General features: G+C 42.9%; 2 protein-coding genes across 4 annotated transcripts in view; both read left to right on the forward strand.

Moving 5' to 3' along the window:
* RPL31 (ribosomal protein L31) overlaps positions 1-21,731 on the forward strand; it is a 492,543-nt gene that overhangs the window by 208,252 nt on the left and 262,560 nt on the right. The gene's annotated exons all lie outside the window — the stretch shown is intronic.
* On the forward strand, positions 6,686-15,210 carry NMS (neuromedin S). Its single transcript, XM_069855551.1, has 8 exons — positions 6,686-6,746; positions 6,892-6,947; positions 7,835-7,885; positions 8,989-9,048; positions 12,110-12,145; positions 12,581-12,622; positions 13,607-13,637; positions 15,194-15,210. The coding sequence occupies exons 1-8, from the start codon at positions 6,686-6,688 to the stop codon at positions 15,208-15,210; spliced, it is 354 nt and encodes a 117-aa protein (XP_069711652.1).

A 21,731-nucleotide genomic window follows, 5' to 3' on the forward strand; every position in this document is an offset into this window, starting at 1 on the left:
CCCTGTACCCAGCTCTTGGTGAAACAAACACTTGTTTTAACATATTCTTGCATATCCTCTTCACATAAACTAGCAGAGATGTAAGATTTGGGTATTAGCCAGACATCTGAAATGTATGGTAAGTATATTAACCTATGTCCTTTACTCTAGTAATCATTGTAAAGTATCCTTTACTACACTGTGGTAATACCCTTATAAGACAAAATTACACTCAAAGAAAATTAAAGTTACAAATTAACTCATTCTCATCTAGGAGAGATGAACGAATGAGTGTCAGTGTTATAATTCAACTACTAAAATCAGATCTGTTCAGTTGACAATGCTAAGGATATGTCAGTATTGGTCTGGGAGACCACATGGAAATTTATGGTAAGGAACAAGCTAATGAGTCAGGAACAAATAATTCTGGATAAATCCTTGATGAAAGCTCAGTGACAGAAACTGACTGAGTTATCCCACTGGTTGCCTAAGCAGAACAGTATACTGCTTCCCTGTCTGGCTGGGGAAGCACCAAATAAAATTAAATTAAGCGAAAGTTCCAGATTGAAGATCTTTTCAAATGCCTCAAAGTGTAATAATTGTAATGAACATTCAGCCCAGTATAGCCCAATATAACCTGTTGCCACAGTTCTGTTTCCATACAGAACAACCTGCTATGTGTAAATTGCTTCATTCCTGAGGAATTTCCAGTTCTCTGGCTGAACTCAGCAGACATAAAATCAGGTTTATCCAATAAATCAGCCAAGAAACTGTCCAAAGCAACAGAAACATTCAGATTCCTGATCTAGCTCTATAACTTCCCCATTGTTACTTGTCCATTTCAACACTCTTGGTTAGTGTCTTGTCTTTGAACTCCAGCTGTATGAGGCATACTTTTGCTGATCCCCTTGAAATATTTACTTGCTGCCCTACTGAACTTTAAGACTATAGCTCGTATATCTGTAAAGTCTAGCAATACAACCACAAACAAAAGAACAAAACTAACTATTCTGTGCTTATTTGACATTCTGACAACCAAATCAACCGCTACACTAAAAAATAAACTAGATGTCTATTTTACATAAGTGTAGGATTTTTTTTTTTCCATGGTCTTTTTTAACACCAGAAATTCAAAGGCTAGTGCATGCTGGTGGGAGCCAAGTTGGGGCGTACAGCTCTGAAAGCTGAGTGGAGCCTTGCCCATGTAGAAACAAAAAAATGAGGCGAGCTCTCCCTGTTTGGATTGCTTGCCTGCACTGGAAAGGTAAATGCATGGTAACTATACCCACAGTAAACCACACTAGTATTCAGCATAAACAGGCACTATCATATTTAACACAAGATGAGCAGGTGTTATGGCAGATTGGCCTAATAAATACCCTCCAACTTTTGCAGCTGTTCTCATTTTACCAAAAAGATTGTGGGTTAGGTATAGAAAGCCCTCAAAGCAGGATAAGGCTTTATACACTGCTGAGCTGCAGAGGGTGAGAGGTGTGTGGGAGCAGAAGCAGCCAGTTGGGATGCACTCAGGAATGGCACAATGGTGACATTTTGATGACTCTGTCCGCACTGTGGTTACCTGCTGATTTCATTGCAGAGATAATTTATAAAAATCTCTTCACCCTTATGTCTGTTGAAGCTAAATCTTCTTCTTCACTTATCAATCACAGCATGTTTTAATCTAGAATTATGGGTGCCACAACATTGCTGTTGCTTAAATATATGTCAAGCTTCCTGAATCACCGCAAAACATCCTTTTGTTTCTCATTGACTCTCCAATGAAGCTTCATTTTAAACTCATTTGTGAATAACTGTGGGTACTGAAATCCTTAAGGTATTTCTTTCTCTGCACGCAGGACCCTAAAGGAGGAATTTCATTTGTGCAGTAAAAGTATGGCTCATTAACGTGGCTTGGTGCTGATATATTCATTGGTGGAGCTGCACTTTAGCTAACGCCTCTGAAATTAAATGTACAGCAGCAGAAGAAAGTTCTGATTTAAGGAAGGAGAGTGTGTTCATAATATGACACATTCAGCTCTTTGAAACTTTAAAGTAAACACTTCTTCCCCTTCTTCCCTCATACTGCACAGCCACAGATAAAATACTATTTTCATTTGGTATTAAGTTGTACTGATATTTTTTAACAGAACTTGTAATTTTTATCTCAAATAAAGTCTCACTTGAAGCAAATAAGTAACTCCACAGGATTCACAGGACCGATAGGTGGGCAAAATTTGCTGAAGGAAAGCACAGGATTCATTTAGGGTACTTGCTGGGAAAGGGTACAATAAAGCAATGAATCCTGTGTTATGCATGAGAAGGAAGAAGGAAAGGTTCAGACAGCACTTACTATTTTACTTTTTAAGGGGAAGGTTTTACCCACTCAGGGTAATCACACACTCCTTTCCCTATGCTGTTGCAAAAAAATCACACTCAAGACATAGGTAAACACTTTGAAAGAGGCTGTTATTTAAGAGTCTGTGTGTTAGAGCAGTGGGATTTTAGGCAGATAATGAGTAGTCTGAGGAAGAAAGGCTTCTTTACCAGACAGGGAAAGCCAGAGAACTATGTCCTGTTACAGCGAATAATCTCTAGCAACTTGGTAGCCTATTAATCGGGTTCTACTGTAAAACATATCAAATAATTAATATTTAAAAGTATTAGTATCTAATCTGCTAATATTCAAAAAGATAATAACATACACTGAATCTATAATGGCTCTTTAAGACCCATGTAGCACAGAAGTGATTTGGATGCAAAATCCATGAAAAGCAAAGCAACAGAAACAATGATGATGAACAATGTTTTTCAGTTTGGTTAAAGTATATTGGCAAAAGACAGAATGAAGATAATGAATATGGAATTGTGCAATCCTTAGGAGTGTCTTTGCCCATCTGTCTCTGATGGGCCCAGCTCACACGAGTGGGGCTCTGTTTTCGCATTTCTGTGACCACACGGCATAGATGACATTACATCAAGAAGGAATCTGCTTCTTGCTGCCATCAAAAATAAAATGCTATCCTCCTTTTCTGAGAAAACTTAACAAGCACAGAGAGTCCCTTCACTCCAGCACTGCACAGGCTTGGACAGAAAGCAGGGCCACTGTGCAAAAGGGGTATTAGCTTTCTGGAACCCTGCATTTCCTCATTACTCAAAGCCTGGGAGGATTTGCTATGAGAAAACTCACTGAAATCTGCTTTAGTTCCCATGAAGGGTAAAAAATCTTAAAAGTTAGAGGGAATAATCTCTTTGAATATTATCCTGCCTTGAAATTCCCATTTCCAATCAAGATGGGTGAGAAGCTGACAGCTGAGAGCCTGCTATAGCAGCATCCGACCTCTCCTGACAGCTCACCACTCAGATTATTGCACCTGAAGGGCTGTGATGAGGCAAAGACGGCCACCTCTCTCAGGGGAAGGAACAAAGGGTGAACTAATGGTGCTGGGGTCACTGAGATGCTCCTGTGCCTTATGTACTCAGGACACACAGCTGTGAAGCTAACAAAGTCACATGAAGCCTGGCTCCTCTGTCCTTCTCTGCAAGAAAGCAGCTGCATCTCCTCTCTGACTGCTCTGAGGTGCTCCTACCAGGAACAGTCCTGCCACCATCCTTTTAGTGTGCAGTGCAGCCACTGAGGACATTACAAGACAAGGTGGGCTGCTATGCCAATAATACCTCCGGTAGCTTTTCATGTCTTATGTCCCACATGTAGCCATTGCCTTCCAAACATCTCTGCTAATTATATGAGAGGCTGGACAAATGGTTATGCATTTGCTTCAGCAGGCTCAAAGTCTAAAACATATTTAGGAGTACCCTGCCTCTTTCCCTGTCTCAGATCTGATTAGAAAGCATCATCCTTAGAACTAGCACTGAGAAAATCAGGAAGCGTTTTCCGAAGTCAAATCAAATTATTAAATTGGGAAGAACAGAGAATCACCTTTCTGTTCTGAGCAGATCTATGTCTTGTCTACAACCATCCCTACTACAAAATGAAATAAGAGGTGGATGGCTTTCCTTATTTCACATGAAGGTAAATATATTAAGTCTGACCAAGGCTTGTTTGACATGCAAGTTCACATCCTTTCTGATTAGAAGGCAAACTTTTTTTTCCTAAGCTGCCATAAGGAGAAATATTTTCCAGATATTCAGTAAGCCCTCGTACAAAACTGAATTTTCTGTTTAAAATGCAAACCCCAGCAGCTCTGTTGCATCTGGTCACAGAATCACAGAATCACAGAATAACCAGGTTGGAAGAGACCCACCGGATCACCGAGTCCAACCGTTCCTACCAAACACTAAACCATATCCCTCAGCACCTCGTCCACCCGTGCCTTAAACACCTCCAGGGAAGGTGACTCAACCACCTCCCTGGGCAGCCTGTTCCAGTGCCCAATGACCCTTTCTGTAAAGAATTTTTTCCTAACGTCTAGCCTAAACCTCCCCTGGCGGAGCTTGAGGCCATTCCCTCTTGTCCTGTCCCCTGTCACTTGGGAGAAGAGGCCAGCACCCTCCTCTCTACAACGTCCTTTCAGGTAGTTGTAGAGAGCAATGAGGTCACCCCTCAGCCTCCTCTTCTCCAGGCTAAACAACCCCAGCTCTCTCAGCCGCTCCTCATAAGGCCTGTTCTCCAGCCCTTTCACCAGCTTTGTTGCTCTTCTCTGGACTCTCTCCAGAGCCTCAACATCCTTCTTGTGGTGAGGGGCCCAGAACTGAACACAGGATTCGAGGAGCGGTCTCACCAGTGCCGAGTACAGAGGGAGGATAACCTCCCTGGACCTGCTGGTCACGCCGTTTCTGATACAAGCCAAGATGCCATTGGCCTTCTTGGCCACCTGGGCACACTGCTGGCTCATATTCAGTCGGCTGTCAACCAACACCCCCAGGTCCCTCTCCTCCAGGCAGCTTTCTAGACAGACTTCTCCTAGTCTGTAGCACTGCATAGGGTTGTTGTGCCCCAAGTGCAGGACCCGGCATTTGGCCTTGTTAAACCTCATGCCATTGGACTCTGCCCAGCGGTCCAGCCTGTTCAGATCCCTTTGCAGAGCCTCCCTGCCCTCCAGAAGATCCACACTCCCACCCAGCTTAGTGTCGTCCGCAAACTTATTAAGGGTGCACTCGATGCCTTCATCCAGGTCATTGATAAAGACATTGAACAGGGCTGGACCCAGCACTGAGCCCTGGGGAACCCCACTTGTCACTGGCCTCCAGCTGGATTTCACACCATTTCCCACCACTCTCTGGGCCCGGCCATCCAACCAGTTTTCCACCCAGGAGAGTGTGCGCCTGTCCAGGCCAGAGCCTGACAGTTCCCGAAGCAGAATGCTGTGAGAAACTGTGTCAAAGGCTTTGCTGAAGTCCAGGAAGACCACATCCACAGCTTTTCCCTCGTCTAGTATGCAGGTCACTTTGTCATAGAAAGCGATCAGGTTAGTTTGTCAGGACCTGCCTTTCATGAACTGGGCCTGATCACCCGGTTCTCTTGCATGTGCTTCATGATAGCACTCAAGATCACCTGTTCCATGACTTTCCCTGGCACTGAGGTCAGACTGACAGGCCTGTAGTTTCCTGGGTCCTCCCTGCGGCCCTTTTTGTAGATGGGCACAACATCAGCCAGCCTCCAGTCCAGTGGGACTTCCCCAGTCTTCCAGGACTGTTGGAAGATGATGGAAAGGGGTTTGGCCAGCACATCCGCCAGCTCCTTCAGTACCCTAGGGTGAATCCCATCCGGCCCCATACACTTGTGGCTGTCCAGTCAGGCTAGCAAGTCTCTGACCACCTCCTCTTGGATCATGGGAGCCTCATTATGCTCCTCTAGCTCCTGGTCGAAGCTGGCTGAACATGAGCCAGCAGTGTGCTCAGGTGGCCAAGAAGGCCAGCAACGTCCTGGCTTGTATACAAAATGGTGTGGCCAGCAGGAGCAGAGAAGTGATTGTGCCCTTGTGCTCAGCACCAGCGAGGCACCTCGAATACTGTGTGCAGATATGGGCCCCTTAGTACAAGAAAGATATTGAGCTGCTAGGTGTTTCCAGAGGTGGGCAATGAGGCTGGTGAAGGGTCTGGAGCACAAGTTTTAAGAGGAGCTGCTGAGAGAGCTGGGGTTGTTTAGCCTGGAGAAGAGGAGGCTGAGGGAAGACCTTATTGCTCTCTAGAACTACCTGAAAGGAGGTTGTAGCAAGGTGAGTGCTGGTCTCTTCTCCCAAGTAACAAGTGATAGGAGAGGAAACAGCCTCACGTTGTGCCAGGGCAGGTTTAGGCTGGACATTAGGAAAAATTTCTTTACTGAAAGAGTGGCAAGGCATCAGAACAGGCTGCCTAGGGAAGTGGTGGAGTCACCATCCTGGAGATGTTAGAAGGCTACATAGATGTGTTTCTTCAGGACATGGTTTGAGCAGGCACAGCAGTGTTCGACTGACGTTTTGATGGTCTTAAATGTCTTTTCCAGCCTTAACGATTCTATGATTCTGCTTACACAGCCTCTCCTTTGCCTCCCTGCTTTCTCCCTCCCTCTCTCCTTCTTGTCACCTCTTTTAGACCCCCCGCCCCCCACCGCAGAGGGATGGAGGTGGCAGACGCTCGCCCTGAGGTGGTGGTGGGGGGGTGTCTGCGGGAGGTGCGGGGCCTCCCATTGGCTCGGCTGCTGCCCATAAAGCCAGCCCGTCCGTCCGTCCGTCTGTCCGTCCGTCTGTCCGCCGGCAGACACCCCGCTATGCCCGCCCTGCCCTGGCTGCTGGCCGCCTGCTGCCTCTGCGCCCTCCCGCGGGGCTCAGGTACGTCCCGTCCCAAGGGGTGGCGGTGGATGTCTTGGGGGGGGGGGGGGGGGTGGTGAGAAACACAAGCGACGCCCCCCCCCAACCCCGAAAACCTTGGGAAAACTATCTCCGCACAGCCTTGTCCCCACCCGTGTCCCCGCAGGGTTCCCACAGCCTTTCTCGCGCTACGGGGACGGCGTGGACCTGCCCCAAAGCCAGGTATGTCCGTCTTTCCCTGCCCTCTGTGAGAATTAGTCGACAAGTTTTGCTGCAGCTGCTTTGCATGTTTAATTATCTTGTCATATAAATCTGTCTTGTATCAATCGACACATGCGGACGATCTCCAGACATGGGTAAATAACCTGAAAGAATAAGCGCTCTCTTAATGTTGCAAGAGTTTATCGATATGCTTAATTGTCTTGTAAGATGTAGTTGTCTTAGGTCAAGAGATAAACTGAAGGGATTCTCTAGACGTGCGTGGTTGGGTAACCTAAGAAACTAAACATTCTTCAGGGACTTGACACTGTTCTTTGTCTAGAACTAGTATATCTATCTACTGCTTTTGTTAAGATGGGATGCCTTTGTTAAGATGAGATGCCTTTGTTAGAAGGGCATGCAATTTGGCACTGAATTGTAAAATAAAAATATTATTGCCTTTGCTTCGAAGACTTTGTCTTTTTCAATATTTCACCAGTGAATAATTGTTTCTCACACCTCCCAAGCCAGGTGTGTCTGTCTGTCTTTGCCCACTCCCCCAAGCCAGGTGTTTCTGCCTTTGCTCACATCCCATCCCCCCCCCCCAAGCCAGGTGTGTCCGTCTTTACCTGTCCCTCCAGCCTGTCTGGCAGTGATGTGCGGTAGAGGTGTAAAGGCAGAGCTGGTCTGTGCCGAAGAAGGAGGGATATGAGACCCTTTTGCTGCCTGGGGGGAGGTAGGTGGGACAGGTATGGGCAGGGGTGTGATGCACAGCTCTGTGCAGCATAGGATACCTGGGTCGGTAAGAGCCAGGAGGGCTAATAACCAGCCAGTCCTGACTCCCTGAGCTATAATGCAGATCCTGAGGTGTGACAGCCCCACTGTTAATGCGTGATCTTTACTTTTTAAAGCGACTGGCGCTGTGTTTCAGTCAATGGATGGAACTGTCTAACCAGCCCCAGGTAAATTGACTTCGGAAATCTGTACGATCTGCTGAGACTCTATATTATACTATAGTACACTGTAGACACTATACCATACTATACCGTAGTATACGCTCACCATCAGTTGCTGCAAGTGGCAGAGCCTCCTCCAGAGAGCCAGTGGCTCTGGGGAGCAGAGCAAAGTTGCTGGTGTATGTGCTCTCCTCCCTGCAGAGCTAACTCAGACCTAGGGAAAAAAAAAATGCTTTTCTTCCAATCACAGTGGTAGTGAGCACTGAAGCAAGAAGTGCCAGTCAGTGCTGTAGGGGTTACAGGCAGGGTCCTGCCTGGCACCGGCTCTGTGATGGTAGGTAGCTGGTGCTCAGAGGAGATGGGAGTGAGGGGAAGTCTTCACAGCGTGTTTCTGCTGTCGTGTCCCTGGCCCAGAGCCTGCAAACCCTTTAGACTACTGACTAACTTTGAAAAAACAACCCCACTGCGTTTCATACCAAGGGTCATTTTGCTTTTCAAGGGGAAGAGAAAATCTTTGTAAAATCAGCAGTTATCTGGAAATTTTGTTCTGATTTTGTTCTGTGGGGTTTTTTTTAAGTCTTTGAGTTTTGTAAACCAAGCCAGTTGTTCAGGTGTCTTTACATTTTACTTCCTTTGGAGCTCTAGTTATTTCTGATGTAATGCGATTGCATGCATACGCAAATTCTTGTCCTGTGGCAGTGAGTATGGGACAGTATATTTTGGCATATGGCTAAAGATTATAGCACTGATTGATTGAAATGCTTATAGATTAAACCAAGTGTAGATTAAATATGCCAAACCCCAAAACCTATTTGTAGAACAGTCTCGCACTGGAAAGTGTATTCTAAATATACGAGGCAGATTTAGGTTTCTTCATAGCACAAGGCTAAACTGTAGTCTTTGGTAGTATTGAGTGTATTCTTCTCATACAAAATAACTAGGTTTTCAGTTCATAATATCTGCAGTAAATCTTGCCCTGCTTTGAGTGGTTTTAGTGGAACTGTGTTCAATTTACATTGTTCTGGGATCAAAATCAAGCCTGTTCTTTGGCAAACCATGTACACCACATCTTCTAAGTAAAAATATTTACGTGTTGTTTGGTTTTGTAGATCTCTAGCACTATTTTGGATCTTTGTTATTCAATATTCAACAGCCTGTATACAAATGAGGTAAGGTGTAATTGTTTCTTTTACTTCAAAGTATCCCCTCCTGCTTTAAAAAAACAACCCCTCCAAAACCAGCTTTTTGACACCTCTTTTCAAACAATAATGTATCATCTAATCCCATCATGGTTTAGGTGATGTAGGAGAGTATGCTAAAGATTTTTCTCTTCTCCTTAGTAGGTTGCAAATAATTCTTAACTCCATTAAATTATATGTCAAATTACTGGTTTTCACCAATTCGGAGCTAAAGAACCAAATCATCCACCTGGAGCTGGGGTCAGTATTTTAACCAGACCCTCACTTTTGAGTAATAAAGGGATTACTGTGCTAAAAATATATACAACTTTGGATCAACAGGCCACTTATGCTAAACATGGAGGTGTATGTGTTGCTTTACTGATTTTAATACTGTACTTGAGGTTGGGTTTTTATATATTTCTTATTCAGATCCAAAAGATTAAGCTGAGGAGTTATTGAGTATAGCTCTCCCTCACTGGTGCAGTCATGTCAGGATCTAGCTCAATGTCAGTTCTGCTTTATATCACTTGTTTATTATCACCAGTTTAAGAGCCTTTCCTGTAAAGTTCAGGCAGCCCCTGGGTATGATAAAAGGGCCAATTTACTTGTGGAGTTTGGGTCCTCCATTTTTTCACATCACAAGTAGAGCTTTCAAGACAACAATAGAAAGTATTTTGATATTTATTTCAATATCTCTTCTTGTCAGTGTCTTTAGTTTATTATAATTCCAGGTATGTTTTCCTAGAGGAGCCACAAACTCTACAATACAGAAATTGATCATATAAAAAACTCTAGCATTTCAGTCTTAAAAGCCTAATTAATGTTTTGAGTTCAGTGTTGATTCTTAGACTCCTGCAGCTTAGCTAATAAAGGGACATCCAGAATTATTAGGTAACTTTGAATGGAGCCCTATTCCTGGTTACTATTTTAGTTACTAACTTTGCAAAAAATTCACCCTCTGTTAGGCATCCTCAAGATTGTGAGATGGATCTTATGTAGTATCCTTTGAAGAGATATGACTAATATCAGCTACGTATCTGCAATATGATTTCTCAGTGAGGTCTGATTGAGTGGTAGATCAAATCTGAATGTGAGATATGAAGAAGAGCACCATGCAAAAAGTACGAATTTTTACTTATCTGGTCAAATCTCTTATAACAGGAAGTTGTATTTTCTCAGCCCACAAGGAATCTTGAGAAGACACTGCCAACTCAAGCCTACAGGTTATGAACCCAAAGGAGTTACAAAATCCTACTGATTTCAGCTGTACTTAAACTTTCTGCGTGATCCCATATTTATGTGGATTTTTTAAAAAAAAAGTGATTAATTCAGAGTTATAGATAATGTAAAGAAGGTATATGATATTTCAAGAAAAGGAGCGATGCCTCAACCTGATGAAAGGCAGAGTCAGTGGCAGTTTTAGCACTAATGGAACTTGAAATCCATCTGGGGAAATTAAAATCTTTTGGGAGTCCTAACAGACTATTTAGTTTCAATATTTAATCTTTAGGTAAATCTTGCAGATAAGCACTTTCAAAGGAATCAAAAAGAGTCTAGAATTATCAAAACCTAGCTACACTGCAACCATCTCCATCAGTGTTTGCGATTTCCATCTTAAAATCAAGCCAACTTAATGTTTAGAAGCTCAGTTTTGACCAAGTTTTTTCCACATAGTAAACTCTCATCTGTTATAAATTGGGTAGGATATTTGAAACTACAGGCTAAGTCATGAGTCAGTTTATCTTTAATTTGTGTGTAATAATTGTCTTGGCACAAATCTAGTGTTCACAATATCTCCTTGTAGTCTCTTCCTTTGCATCCTTTAAAGCACCTTGATTGAACAAGCACTATTTTCTTCCATAGTATTTCATAACCCTGTAAGTTGATGTCAGTTGCTCTATAAATCAATGCCCAGAGGTTTGAACTAAGAACAGTTTAACAAGAGGAAATCCTGATCTCATGATGCTTGAGTCCCTCCTCCTTGTTTGTATATTTTGGGTTTTTTTAATTACTCCTCTCCAGTTTCCCGTCTACATGATTCTGCTGTGTTTTCCTCCCCTTTCTTCCCCTTCTTGCTCATATGTGCTATTTTTTCAAGTCAACTCCAAGTAACTAAACCCATTCATTTTTATAACTGTGGCTGCAGCACACAGAGCTATCCCCAGACAGGATCATGCAGTCAGGCAGCTTTGCCACAACCAGGAGGTCTCCCAAACCAGATGTACCAGGCTCCAAGCTCAGTCTTCTCCCATGAAGTCACAGGAAATTTTCTGTTCCTTGATGTAAGGCTGAGTAGAAAAATAAAGAATTACCGAGGAGGCTTAAAACCAGCAATCATGCCTGGGTATAAATACAAGGGCATTCTGAAAGGTGGAGGGCAGCTGCATTTTAACAAGGGAAGAGCTATCAGTGCAATTCAAGCCTGAGGAATGGAGCTGTTGTGTTGGATCTCTGCCTCACCTCCTAGTGACCAGCTCCACAGCAAAGGAAACATGTTCAGTGATGGTAATGAATGGGGTAAGACTGGTTAAGACAAGACTTAAAATCAATCTTTAAAAAGATCTATTTGCTGCTGTTCTTGTATCTGTCTGTGGTATGTGTAAGGTTCTCTTTCTCACAAGGAGTGGAGCAACCTCATTGGTGAAGGAGGATTATTGTAGAAAACCAAAGAAATCATAGAATGGTTTGGGTCAGAAGAGACCTTAAAGGTCATCCAGTTCTAAGTCCCCTGCCATAGGGAGGGACAACTTCCCCTAGACTGGGTTGCTCAAACCCTTATCCAACCTGGCTCTGAACAACTCCAGGGACGGGGCATCCAATACTTCTCTGGGCAACATGTTCCAGTGTTGCACCACCCTAACAGGAAAAAAAATCTTCCTAATATCTAACCTAAATCTCCCCTCTTTCAGCTTAAAACCATTACCCTCCATCCTATCACTGCAATCCCTGATAAAAAGCCCCTCTCCATCTTTCCTATAGGCCCCCTTAAAGTACTGGAAGACTGCTATATATGACAGCATCTTGTTTAACTTACACTGTCCCCTTGCAGGAATTACAGACTGCTGCTGCGAAGTTTACAAAGAAGGTATGTAAATATAAAGACAAGTGAGTAGTCATGGACAAAAGGACTACAGCCCTTTCCTTTCTTTATTTTGTTGCTTTTTTTAAGTCAGGGTTTTTTTTTCAGTGATTGGGAAGTGTTCTGACCCTGCTTCTGCAGAACTATCTACCATGTGTAAAGCTTTTATAGATTTTTCTAAAGCCCGTGAATCTTTAATTATGGTAATTTAGTATATTTACACTAGATGGAATGGATAATTCTTGACAATGCCCTTTGGGTATTAATTTTTAATCAGCATTCCAGATGAATGGGCATTGGGGACTATCAACATCTTGCATGCATGCTGCTGAAAAAGGCCCTGAATTATTGATATTCTGATGGAATGACATTGAAACTTGTCAACAGATCTATGGAACTGAGTTTGAAGTATTTTGTTATTGTTTGTGTTTTATTTTACAGGATAGTCATGGGACCCTGGGACGGCCTTTTTTCCTTTTCAGGGTATCATACTTTTTAAAGATTATGCATCACAGATAATGTTAAATACCTGTAGACAAGCAGCTGTTTCCCTTCATAAATTCTTACTGGACTGGCTTTGAGCAGAGGCTAAATATCCATTACTTGAAAACTCAGAGAGCCTTAAAAAGCTCTGCTTCAACTGGAAGAAAACAAGATAATGAGAGACCTGGGGTAGTAATGGATTAAACACTTTTTTTACTTGAAGAGGTGACTATACAAATGTTTATTTTGAGCCAAATCATCCAAAGACAAAAGTAGTATGTGTCTTGTATCTTCGAGACTGCCAGGGTGCATTGATACTAAATTCACCAGATAAAACATGGGTGTCAGCTGAGTGTATGACTGGTCTGAAAGGTCTGGCCAGTAAGCAGTGGCACACTGCACAACAGGGTGAAAACCTAGAGCAAGATTATGGACATCATCATTATTTCTCTCATGTTTTTCACCCACTGACTGGCTGAACTATGGCATGGTCTAATGCAGAATATGCTGGTTTAGACATTGTATAATTAACACCAAACTAGTGTTTAGGAATATCTTCAACACATTTTAAAAAAAGTTATAAAGTTGGTTGTAGCAGGTAACCAGAGTCCCACTTCAGCTGTCATTGGTATTTTAGCTCACTTCAAGTGCGTTCAGCCAGATACTTCCAGTGTTGGTATTTTTATGCTCTTTTTTAGACATCTACATAGTACAGCAATGAATTGGGACAAAGACCCTTAATGAGAATAAGTAAAGCCAGACTGTTTAGCTGATTAGGCAGAGACTGAATGAATATTTCTTGGATTCAAAGGCAAAACCTCACCCTGCATGGATCCCCTGGTATTTGTCATGTTGTCCCTTTAAAGGAAATCTTCACTGAAGCCTTCTTGTGTACTGTGTCTGTATGATGAGAGATGTTTCAGTGTATTTGTAAATCTGGCATCTAATACTTCTGCACTGCCCTCTAACTGTTATATTTTTCAGCCTCGTAATGGAAGAACTATTGAAGGCAGTGGTAAGTAGGCATCCAAAAGTGACAAAAATTTGTTCTATTTTTTCGATGACTGTGATCCTTGTGACAGAATGAGTTACTAGAGAGGTAGTACTGACCTAGCGCAAACATAGATACCCACGTGCATGTTTCATGTGGTCACTAGGAAGTGTCTGGCCAAAATGTTTTTTTTTTTCACGATCATACTTACAATGTGCACGCTTGACAAAAGGATTGTTTTCTTCTCTCTTTAAGGTTCAGTAAGGAGGAGCTTTCATCCTCTGGATAGAAATGGTACAGAAATTATAAAGTTTAAAAACAGAGGATGTAAATCATATTTGAAAGACTAGCTAGACTCCTCTCTGTTCCAGGATACCTTCAGTCACCAAATCCTGCATGAGACCCCAGCAATACAGATTTCTGCATGTAGGCACTAGTCATCCTCACATCAGAATTATGACCTGTTTTGGGGTAAATATTATCTAGAAAGAGCAGGGGTAAGGATAAGGTAAGGAAGGAAGACAGTGAGATTAATAATATCACCTAGCACTTGCATATCCTTCTTTGAAAGTGTCTATTAATGGTCTTAATGGGAAAGGTACAAGACAGGCAATGTACGTGTTGTCCCCTCCTCCTGTCTTTCTTCTTCTAATCTTCTACCCCACAATAAAAGACCACCATTTTCTGTTTGCAATAGAAAAATTACTTCCAGATGTTGACTGAAAGGGCTGGGGTTTGGGGGGATGGGACAGAAGACAGAAAGGAAAAACTGTGAAGAAAATAGAAGCAAAGAATACCTTTGCTGTATATTCAGGATTAAACCATTTCAGAAAGAAAGGGACCTGTGAGAGTGCTGCACTGCAGCATAGTTACTTACTTGCCCTGGGTGTGCGTTGCTTCTCATGGATGAAAGGTAGATAAGGAGCTAGATGGATCTCTGGTTTGACCCAGTGCAGCTGTTCCTGTGTTAGGTACACAGGTGTTCAGGCAGTGTTTCATAGCTATGAAACCTGTAGGGACGGGTAGCGTGCTGCCCAGATCTGGTTATTAAAAGTGGAAGCACGAGCTGACAGCCACTAAGATAAGTCAAACAGAGACAGTCCCTATAGCTTTTGGGCAAAACAGTTCAGAAACAAAGAGAAAACTTGCTTCACAGTACTCTGAAGTACTCTGATGTTAGTGGAATTGCTATGATATCAAACAGATCTTATTAAATGGCTAGTGTAGAAGCCACAACTCTATAATGATGCCCTACCCTTGTATATAGTAGTCAATGTTATACACTGCCCACCTGGCAGCAAGATTCACATCATGCCTCCATACCCTAAAAGAAGGATAGTGGAATTAGAACATGGTGGAAAGAGAACTGTGTGAGGAGGAAGGATTCATATTTGAGTACAAATAACAGACCCGGACACTTATCCAAACTTCTGAAGTCACATTCATCCTAATCTCTGGTGCTAGAATTTGAAGCTGTTTCCTGTCTAACTTTTAGAAGGACCACACACGCATAACTGAATATGAATACATATTCAGGTCAATATCTCAACTTAAAACATAATTGTGTTAATTTGTTTCAGCGTACCATGGAATATGAAGTTCGTGGGTCAATTTACCAGCTTTAAGACTTTGTGCAAAGAAAATAGACTTCCTATTGCACTGGTTGTCTACTGTGTGATTCAGTTGTCTGGAATTTGCTGTTCCATGAAATAAACTTGCAATCATTAATTCTTCTTGTCCTTTTTTATTGAAGGAGGTACTACATTTCATTGGGTTGTAGTGTAGCATTGCCTGGTTCCAACTGTATTCTAAGGAAATTAGTCATCTGAATATCTATAATTTTTAATTCCAGCAGTGCATTTTGTATTTATAACATCATCACTAACAGGCTTATGGATGGTAAGCTTGCCTTTTTGACTATATGTATTTCCACATCATTTTAGAACATGCATCCCAAATGGCATAATAAGATATTAAAACTATCAGATGTTTTGATGATTTAATTCTTATTTTGAGCAACTAAGGGGCCAAGTGAGATAACTGATGAATCCAAAGCCCTTTGAAAGAGGTGGAACAAGTACTGTGGTTACAAACAAGCACTATTTGATCATATGATGTATTTTTTTTCCAGCCCTGCCTTATTGGCTGTTGTAAAGCACCAATGAATCACTTATAAGAGATATTCTAAACATCTGCTCTTTTTACTGAAATCATGCAATTAAATCTGTGGTGCAGCCAATTGTACTTACGCGGTATGGAATGGGGTGATGTGTTTCAGTAGGTGGAGACATGTAGGGGCAGAAAACTTTAAGTAGGAAACAGTTAACTTCCTTAGGAAGAAAAGAGTATCATAAAAGCCAGGGTCTGGGGATGCACACCATGTTGGGTTTCTTCAACAGTGTCCCACAGCATTGGCTTCCTCAAGCCTTTGTTTATTCCCCCCTTCCTATTCTTGGCTTCTCAGTCCTCGTACCATGGCATGGTACCATCTCTGTTACACTGGCACAGCCACAGGAGAACTGGATTTGGGAACTCCTCTACCTTTAAAAGCAAAACCTGAGAAAACTCTGGAGTATTTTCAGAGGTTCTTGACTGGATAAGTTCCTGATTTGAGCTGCATTAACAGAAGTTTGGATGGTAGATAAAGAGAAGAGATGAATTATTTTCAAGTATTAGACAACGCCCAGGGTAGAGTGTCCAGGTGTGGACCCCACAATACAGGAAGGGAGTGGACAAAGTGGAGGGGTCTCATGGAGGGCTTTGAAGGCATTAGGGACTGGAGCACTTGCCCCATGAAGAGATACAGGGGCAACAGAGTTGGTTCAGCCTGGAGGAAAGATGCCTTCAAGGGCACCTAACAGCTCTTCCAGTGCCTATGAGGGGTCATCAAGGAGACAGTCAGGCTCCTCATAGTATGGGGTGGGAGGACAACTAGTCATAAGTTGAAGCAAGAGAGGTTGAGACATTCAGGAGGTGCAACAGGTTGTCCAGAGAGGTTGTGCCATCCAGTCCCTGGAGATTTTCAAGACCAGAGAGGACAAAATCTGGTCTGAATTCCTGCTTGTGATCAGACTAGAGACTGCCTGAGGTTCCTACCAGCCTCAGTTATTTTGTGACGTGAGTACAATATTATGCTACGTATTTCAGCCTCTAACAGGATCAAGACCTGGCTGAATTGCAGCTCCTATGCCTCCACCTAGGCAGAGAGTGCTGATGGGGTGGAAGGTTGGAAATGATTAGCCTATGGAAAGACTACCAAAAAAATGCTGGCTCCTCCAGCTTCTCAAGTCTTTTTTAGCTAGCTGGGGTGTCCCGCTGGAAGAAACAGCTAAGCCAAATGCAAGAAGTGGGGATGCACTGTGGGGACAGAAATAAATACGTGATAATGATACAAAAGCTCTGCACAGCAATGGCACTTCTGGCCTGTTTCATCTCAGAGGCCAAAGCTGAACATCAGCAAGTTTTGCTCACTTCTGCATAAATATTTGTACTGATGTGGACTGGGGTAGAGTTATTTCTCTTAATAACAGTTTGTACCATGCTGTGTTCTAGATCTGTGATCACAACAGTGTTGATAACACACGGATGCTTCAGCTGTTGGTGAGCACTTGCACAGCCTCAAGAGCCTCAAGGATTTTTCTGTGTCCCACCCTGCCCCGTGAGCAAGCAGTCTAGGGGTACACAAGAAACTGGGAGGGGACAGAGCCAGGACAGCTGACCCCAACGGATCAAAGGGAAATCCCACACCATGTGACATTGTGCTCAGCAATAAGAGCTGAGGGAAGAAGGAGAAAGCAGAGATATTTCAAGTGATTTCATCTGTCTTGTCAAGTCCCCATTAAGCACGATGGAACCCTGATTTCCAAGAGATAGCCGAACACTCGTCTGTTGACGGGAAGCAGTGAATGAATTTCTTGTTCTGCTTTGCTTTACCTATTAAACTGTGTTTACCTCAACCCACAAGTGTTTTCAGTTTTACCCTTCAAATTCTCTTCTCCATCCTGCTGGGGGAAGTGAGTGAGTGGCTGTGAGGGGCTGAGCTGCTGGTGGGTATTAAGCAACAGCAATACTGTACCACGGGCGACACACTGCACTCTCACAGTCCACAGGTTTGTAGACTAACATCTATTTTTTACTTGAAACTGGTTAAATAAGACTGATAAATAGGTGGTAATTTGCAGGTGAGGACTAGCTTATGTTCCCCAGCCATATTTCTCCAGTAACTCCTTTGTAAAAAGCACAAGAGAGCTCTTGGTCATTGCTCAGTGCAAACCTCTGCTCCCTGGAGCAAATGTCACATGTGGAATAGGAGAGATTAGTAATATTGAAAAATAAAAGTCATCCATGGCCTGAAACTCTTTCTGTACATCCCACTGCAAAACCCACAGCTTGAAAATTGAGGAGCGCAGTCACAGACAGCAAAAACAATTAGAAGCAAGAAAAAGATGTGAAAGTTCAGGTCCCGTCATCAGCAAGAGAAAGGACAAATGAAGAATGATATGAGAAAGTATACAAAGTAATGAGTGTGTTTAGAAGAGTAAATCTAATGCTTATCCATCCTCTTGTAATAAAAAGAAGCAATGAGGGAGACTCAATTGTACTGAGAGGCGATACATTTAGGCCACAGAGGCATATTTTTTTTCTAAGACTTAATCAACTCCTGAGACCTGTTGCCATAGCTCAGAGCATGCAGTGAGAGACAGCTCTGCTGGCTCTTGGGAAGGCAGGCATATTCAGGAGCACACACCTTCATGCTGCCTAACTTGCTTTGAAAATCACTTCAGGCTGGCCCAGGACCTCCTGCATTAAAAACCTGGCCTGCTTGAGCTGGGCTCAGCAAGGCATTGCTCAGCCAAGTGACCAGCAAGGGACCTGGAAAAGTACGTGCTGGAGGGGGGAATGAGTGCTGCCTGGGCTCATGACATGCCACTCACCAAAAAGCCAGAACATGAAGCACGAGAGGAAAACCATCTTGGTGCTTTACTTCACTTCTTGTGGGCCCTTCATGCTCTGGTGCCTCAGACAGCCTCACTCCCTCCTCAGCTTCCACAGGAAAAAACATATTTAGTAAATCTCCAGGCAAACTGGAGGGAGGGATGGCAAGTGCTGGAGGACAGAACCAGCATTTAGGATGGTTTTGGCAAAGATATACCTGGAAAAAATATGTAGAGCTTTCTGAGGATGAAAGGAAGGTTTTAGATGTGCTGAGGAATAGTCAATTGCAGCTTTGCAGCAAAGGGGATAGGTAACTATAGACAGTCAAATATAACACCATTGGGGAGAACACAAAAATACTATGAGGAATGCATAAGAAGTTGAAGAGATTCTGACATGGGAGGTGTCACACTACTGGTTGTAGGGAAGACCTCATGTACAGAGTAGCACTGGAGAGAAAAGAGAGGGACAAACAGGAGAGAGCCCAGCAGAAAGGAAAGGCAGAGGTTAAGGTAAGTTGGTACTCTGAAGGAAGTGAGTTTAGTTTGGAAGACGGAAAGTTTGAAGTGGGGAATGACAAAATGCTTCCTTCATTTCAAGCTTACCACAGCTGGCAGCATCCACCATGCCCACACATGGATTTCCACTGGGACAGTTAAGCTTAGGATGAAGAAAGATACACATTAAATCTGACAATCAGGAGAATGAAGCACTGACTGATAGACAGTTACTTTTTCTTGGTCATAAAAATTCTCCAGTGGGACTGATACCTCACTTGGATTCTGAATTACAAAAGCTCCAGTTCTGAAATAATCACAAACAACAGTTTCTCTCAGTATTACATCACAGTGCAATGTTTATTCCTAATTATGTTTCGTGTAATGAAAAAGTAGTAGATTAGTACCATTGCTTTGTTGCATATCTGGCATACTTCAGGTAGAAGTTGCTCTGTTGGCTTCTCTGGAAGTGGAAGATTCAATCTTAGAAAGGCCAGCAGGTCATGTACTTTGCCTCATCTTACCAACCTGTGTGACAAGTGGCACCTGACACTCAGAACTGTATGTACCCAGAGTTGCAGGGCGGCCCTGAGGGGAACATTGTCTTTGTCTGGAATGCTTGTGTTAAACAGTAGAAAGCATCCTGGCATGGCAAAGGAAGGATATAGATTACAGAAAAAATGGAAAAGCTCATTTGTGACCCACAAACTCAGGCTGTACACAAACAAGAGTCCTTTAAAAAGGCAGAGAAGACTCAGATACATGGCCAATGCCCAGTGAGTTAACTGCCATTTAGTTTTAGGACCTAAAAACACATCAGATGACTGCTTGTTTCATCTTCACAATTCTCAGCAAGTAATGAGAAAGAAGTAGTTCCAGAAACTGCAAATCTACCTGCTGGAGGTTTAAAACCATTTGCTTAATGTAGCTGGTTTAGCAGATGGTGTGCAACTGCTTGAAAGGATGGCCAAAAGCTGCAAGCATCCCATTCCAGCTTTCCTAGTGCACATGAGGAATTCCAGCTACAAGATGGATATGTATGTTATTCTAAACACAGCAGCAAACTGTTTATTTCTTCACTGGGATATTAGAGTAGATCAGGATCTCTGCTGGCAGCTAAGACAGATGGTTATGCGGAGATTGCTCTGGAAGACTTGTCTTTCTTATCTGTTCCAGGCAACTGAAACATAGCAATTGCCAGCCCTCTACCTTATTAAACAGGTTAAAAGCATATGTTTGACTGGGCTGGACTGCATAAACCATGTTAAAGTAAACATCTTTCACCTTGATAGATTTCAAAGAATCATAGAATCATTTCTGCACTGAACTACTAGAAGCAGCTGTCAAGTCTCCTTCTCCAGTCCTTTCTGGATCTACTATTTCCCAAGAAACAAAAATGTGACAGATCTCATAGCTGATTATGATTGACCATCTAAAATTCTGACATTTCTCTGGGGCAAAAAACCTTATACACTAAATATCATCTACCTATTAACCTTAAACCTTCTGAGAGAACCATAGAGAAAGTCGGAAGGAAAACATGGCAAACTGGAAAGAAAAAAGTTTTTAATATCTTTTTTTTTAAATATCTTTACTACAAAGCCTCTGCACCCAGAGGTTTCTATACAGTAGTTCAGGTGATGTGTGCCGTATTACTGCATGGGGTGGGTGGAGATGGGGATGCACGCACAGAAGTACGTGCTTCTGGAGTATAGCTATCTAATCATCAACCAGCCAAAGACCTAAATATGGACTAGAACTTCTGAACAGAAAAGGCACAATTGCAGAATACACATGACCCGACCTCAGAACACAAAGGACTTGCAATCATGTGTGACCCATCAGAAAAGTAACAAAATCCTGGAGCCTCATTCAGCATAGGACTGAGGTCACATTCCCTCTCATGATTATGGATTGAAAGGATGTGCCAAAGCCACCTCCCCTGCTGGACAGCACAGCCTCTCTGGGGACTACATCAAATACATTCTGCTACACTAAATAAACATAAAAATAGCCTTTGATTATAACTTGGTAGTCTTATACCACATCTTTCCCTTCATTTCCACAGCTGTGTATAGTCTGCATAGTTCAGTAATCCACGTATAATCTAAAATAACCCAAAGACATTATTTTGTGATTTGCAATAGAGCACGCACTTTCAAGAAGACGTTTCGCATTGCAATATTAGGACTGGTCAGCAGAGGGCAACGCCAATATCAGTATTTGTGATGCTCAAAGCAGAGGCAGGAGGGACCCAGTCGGGCTCCTCTGAACAGCGGCTGCTGGTGCCCTGTGCTCGATCTGCTCTTGACTCGGGTAAGGAATGAGTTCAGACTTTATGCAGCCCTTGCACTCGCCCGGACAAATCTCTCCAAGGTCATAACTTGGGATGCTTCCTCTCCTTACAAAGCAAGCGGAGGTGACAGAAGATGGCGAGCTTATAAACGCACAAATCTCAGTGTAGAGCAAATTGCAGGCATTCTGCACAACTGAAACATCCATCGGCGACATCAGTCCTCAAGACTTATAAAAGAAGAGCTTTTCCAGGCACCACTCCATCTCTATGCTTCCATTTGCCCACAGCTTCATTGAATTGTGGGGTACCATGTACACACATTTTCAAATGCGTGTTATTGAAAACATTCATTTTCCTTGACAGACAATTGCACCATACCATAATTGAGTT

Source organism: Phaenicophaeus curvirostris, chromosome 1, assembly GCF_032191515.1.
Source record: "Phaenicophaeus curvirostris isolate KB17595 chromosome 1, BPBGC_Pcur_1.0, whole genome shotgun sequence".
Lineage (NCBI taxonomy): Eukaryota > Metazoa > Chordata > Aves > Cuculiformes > Cuculidae > Phaenicophaeus > Phaenicophaeus curvirostris.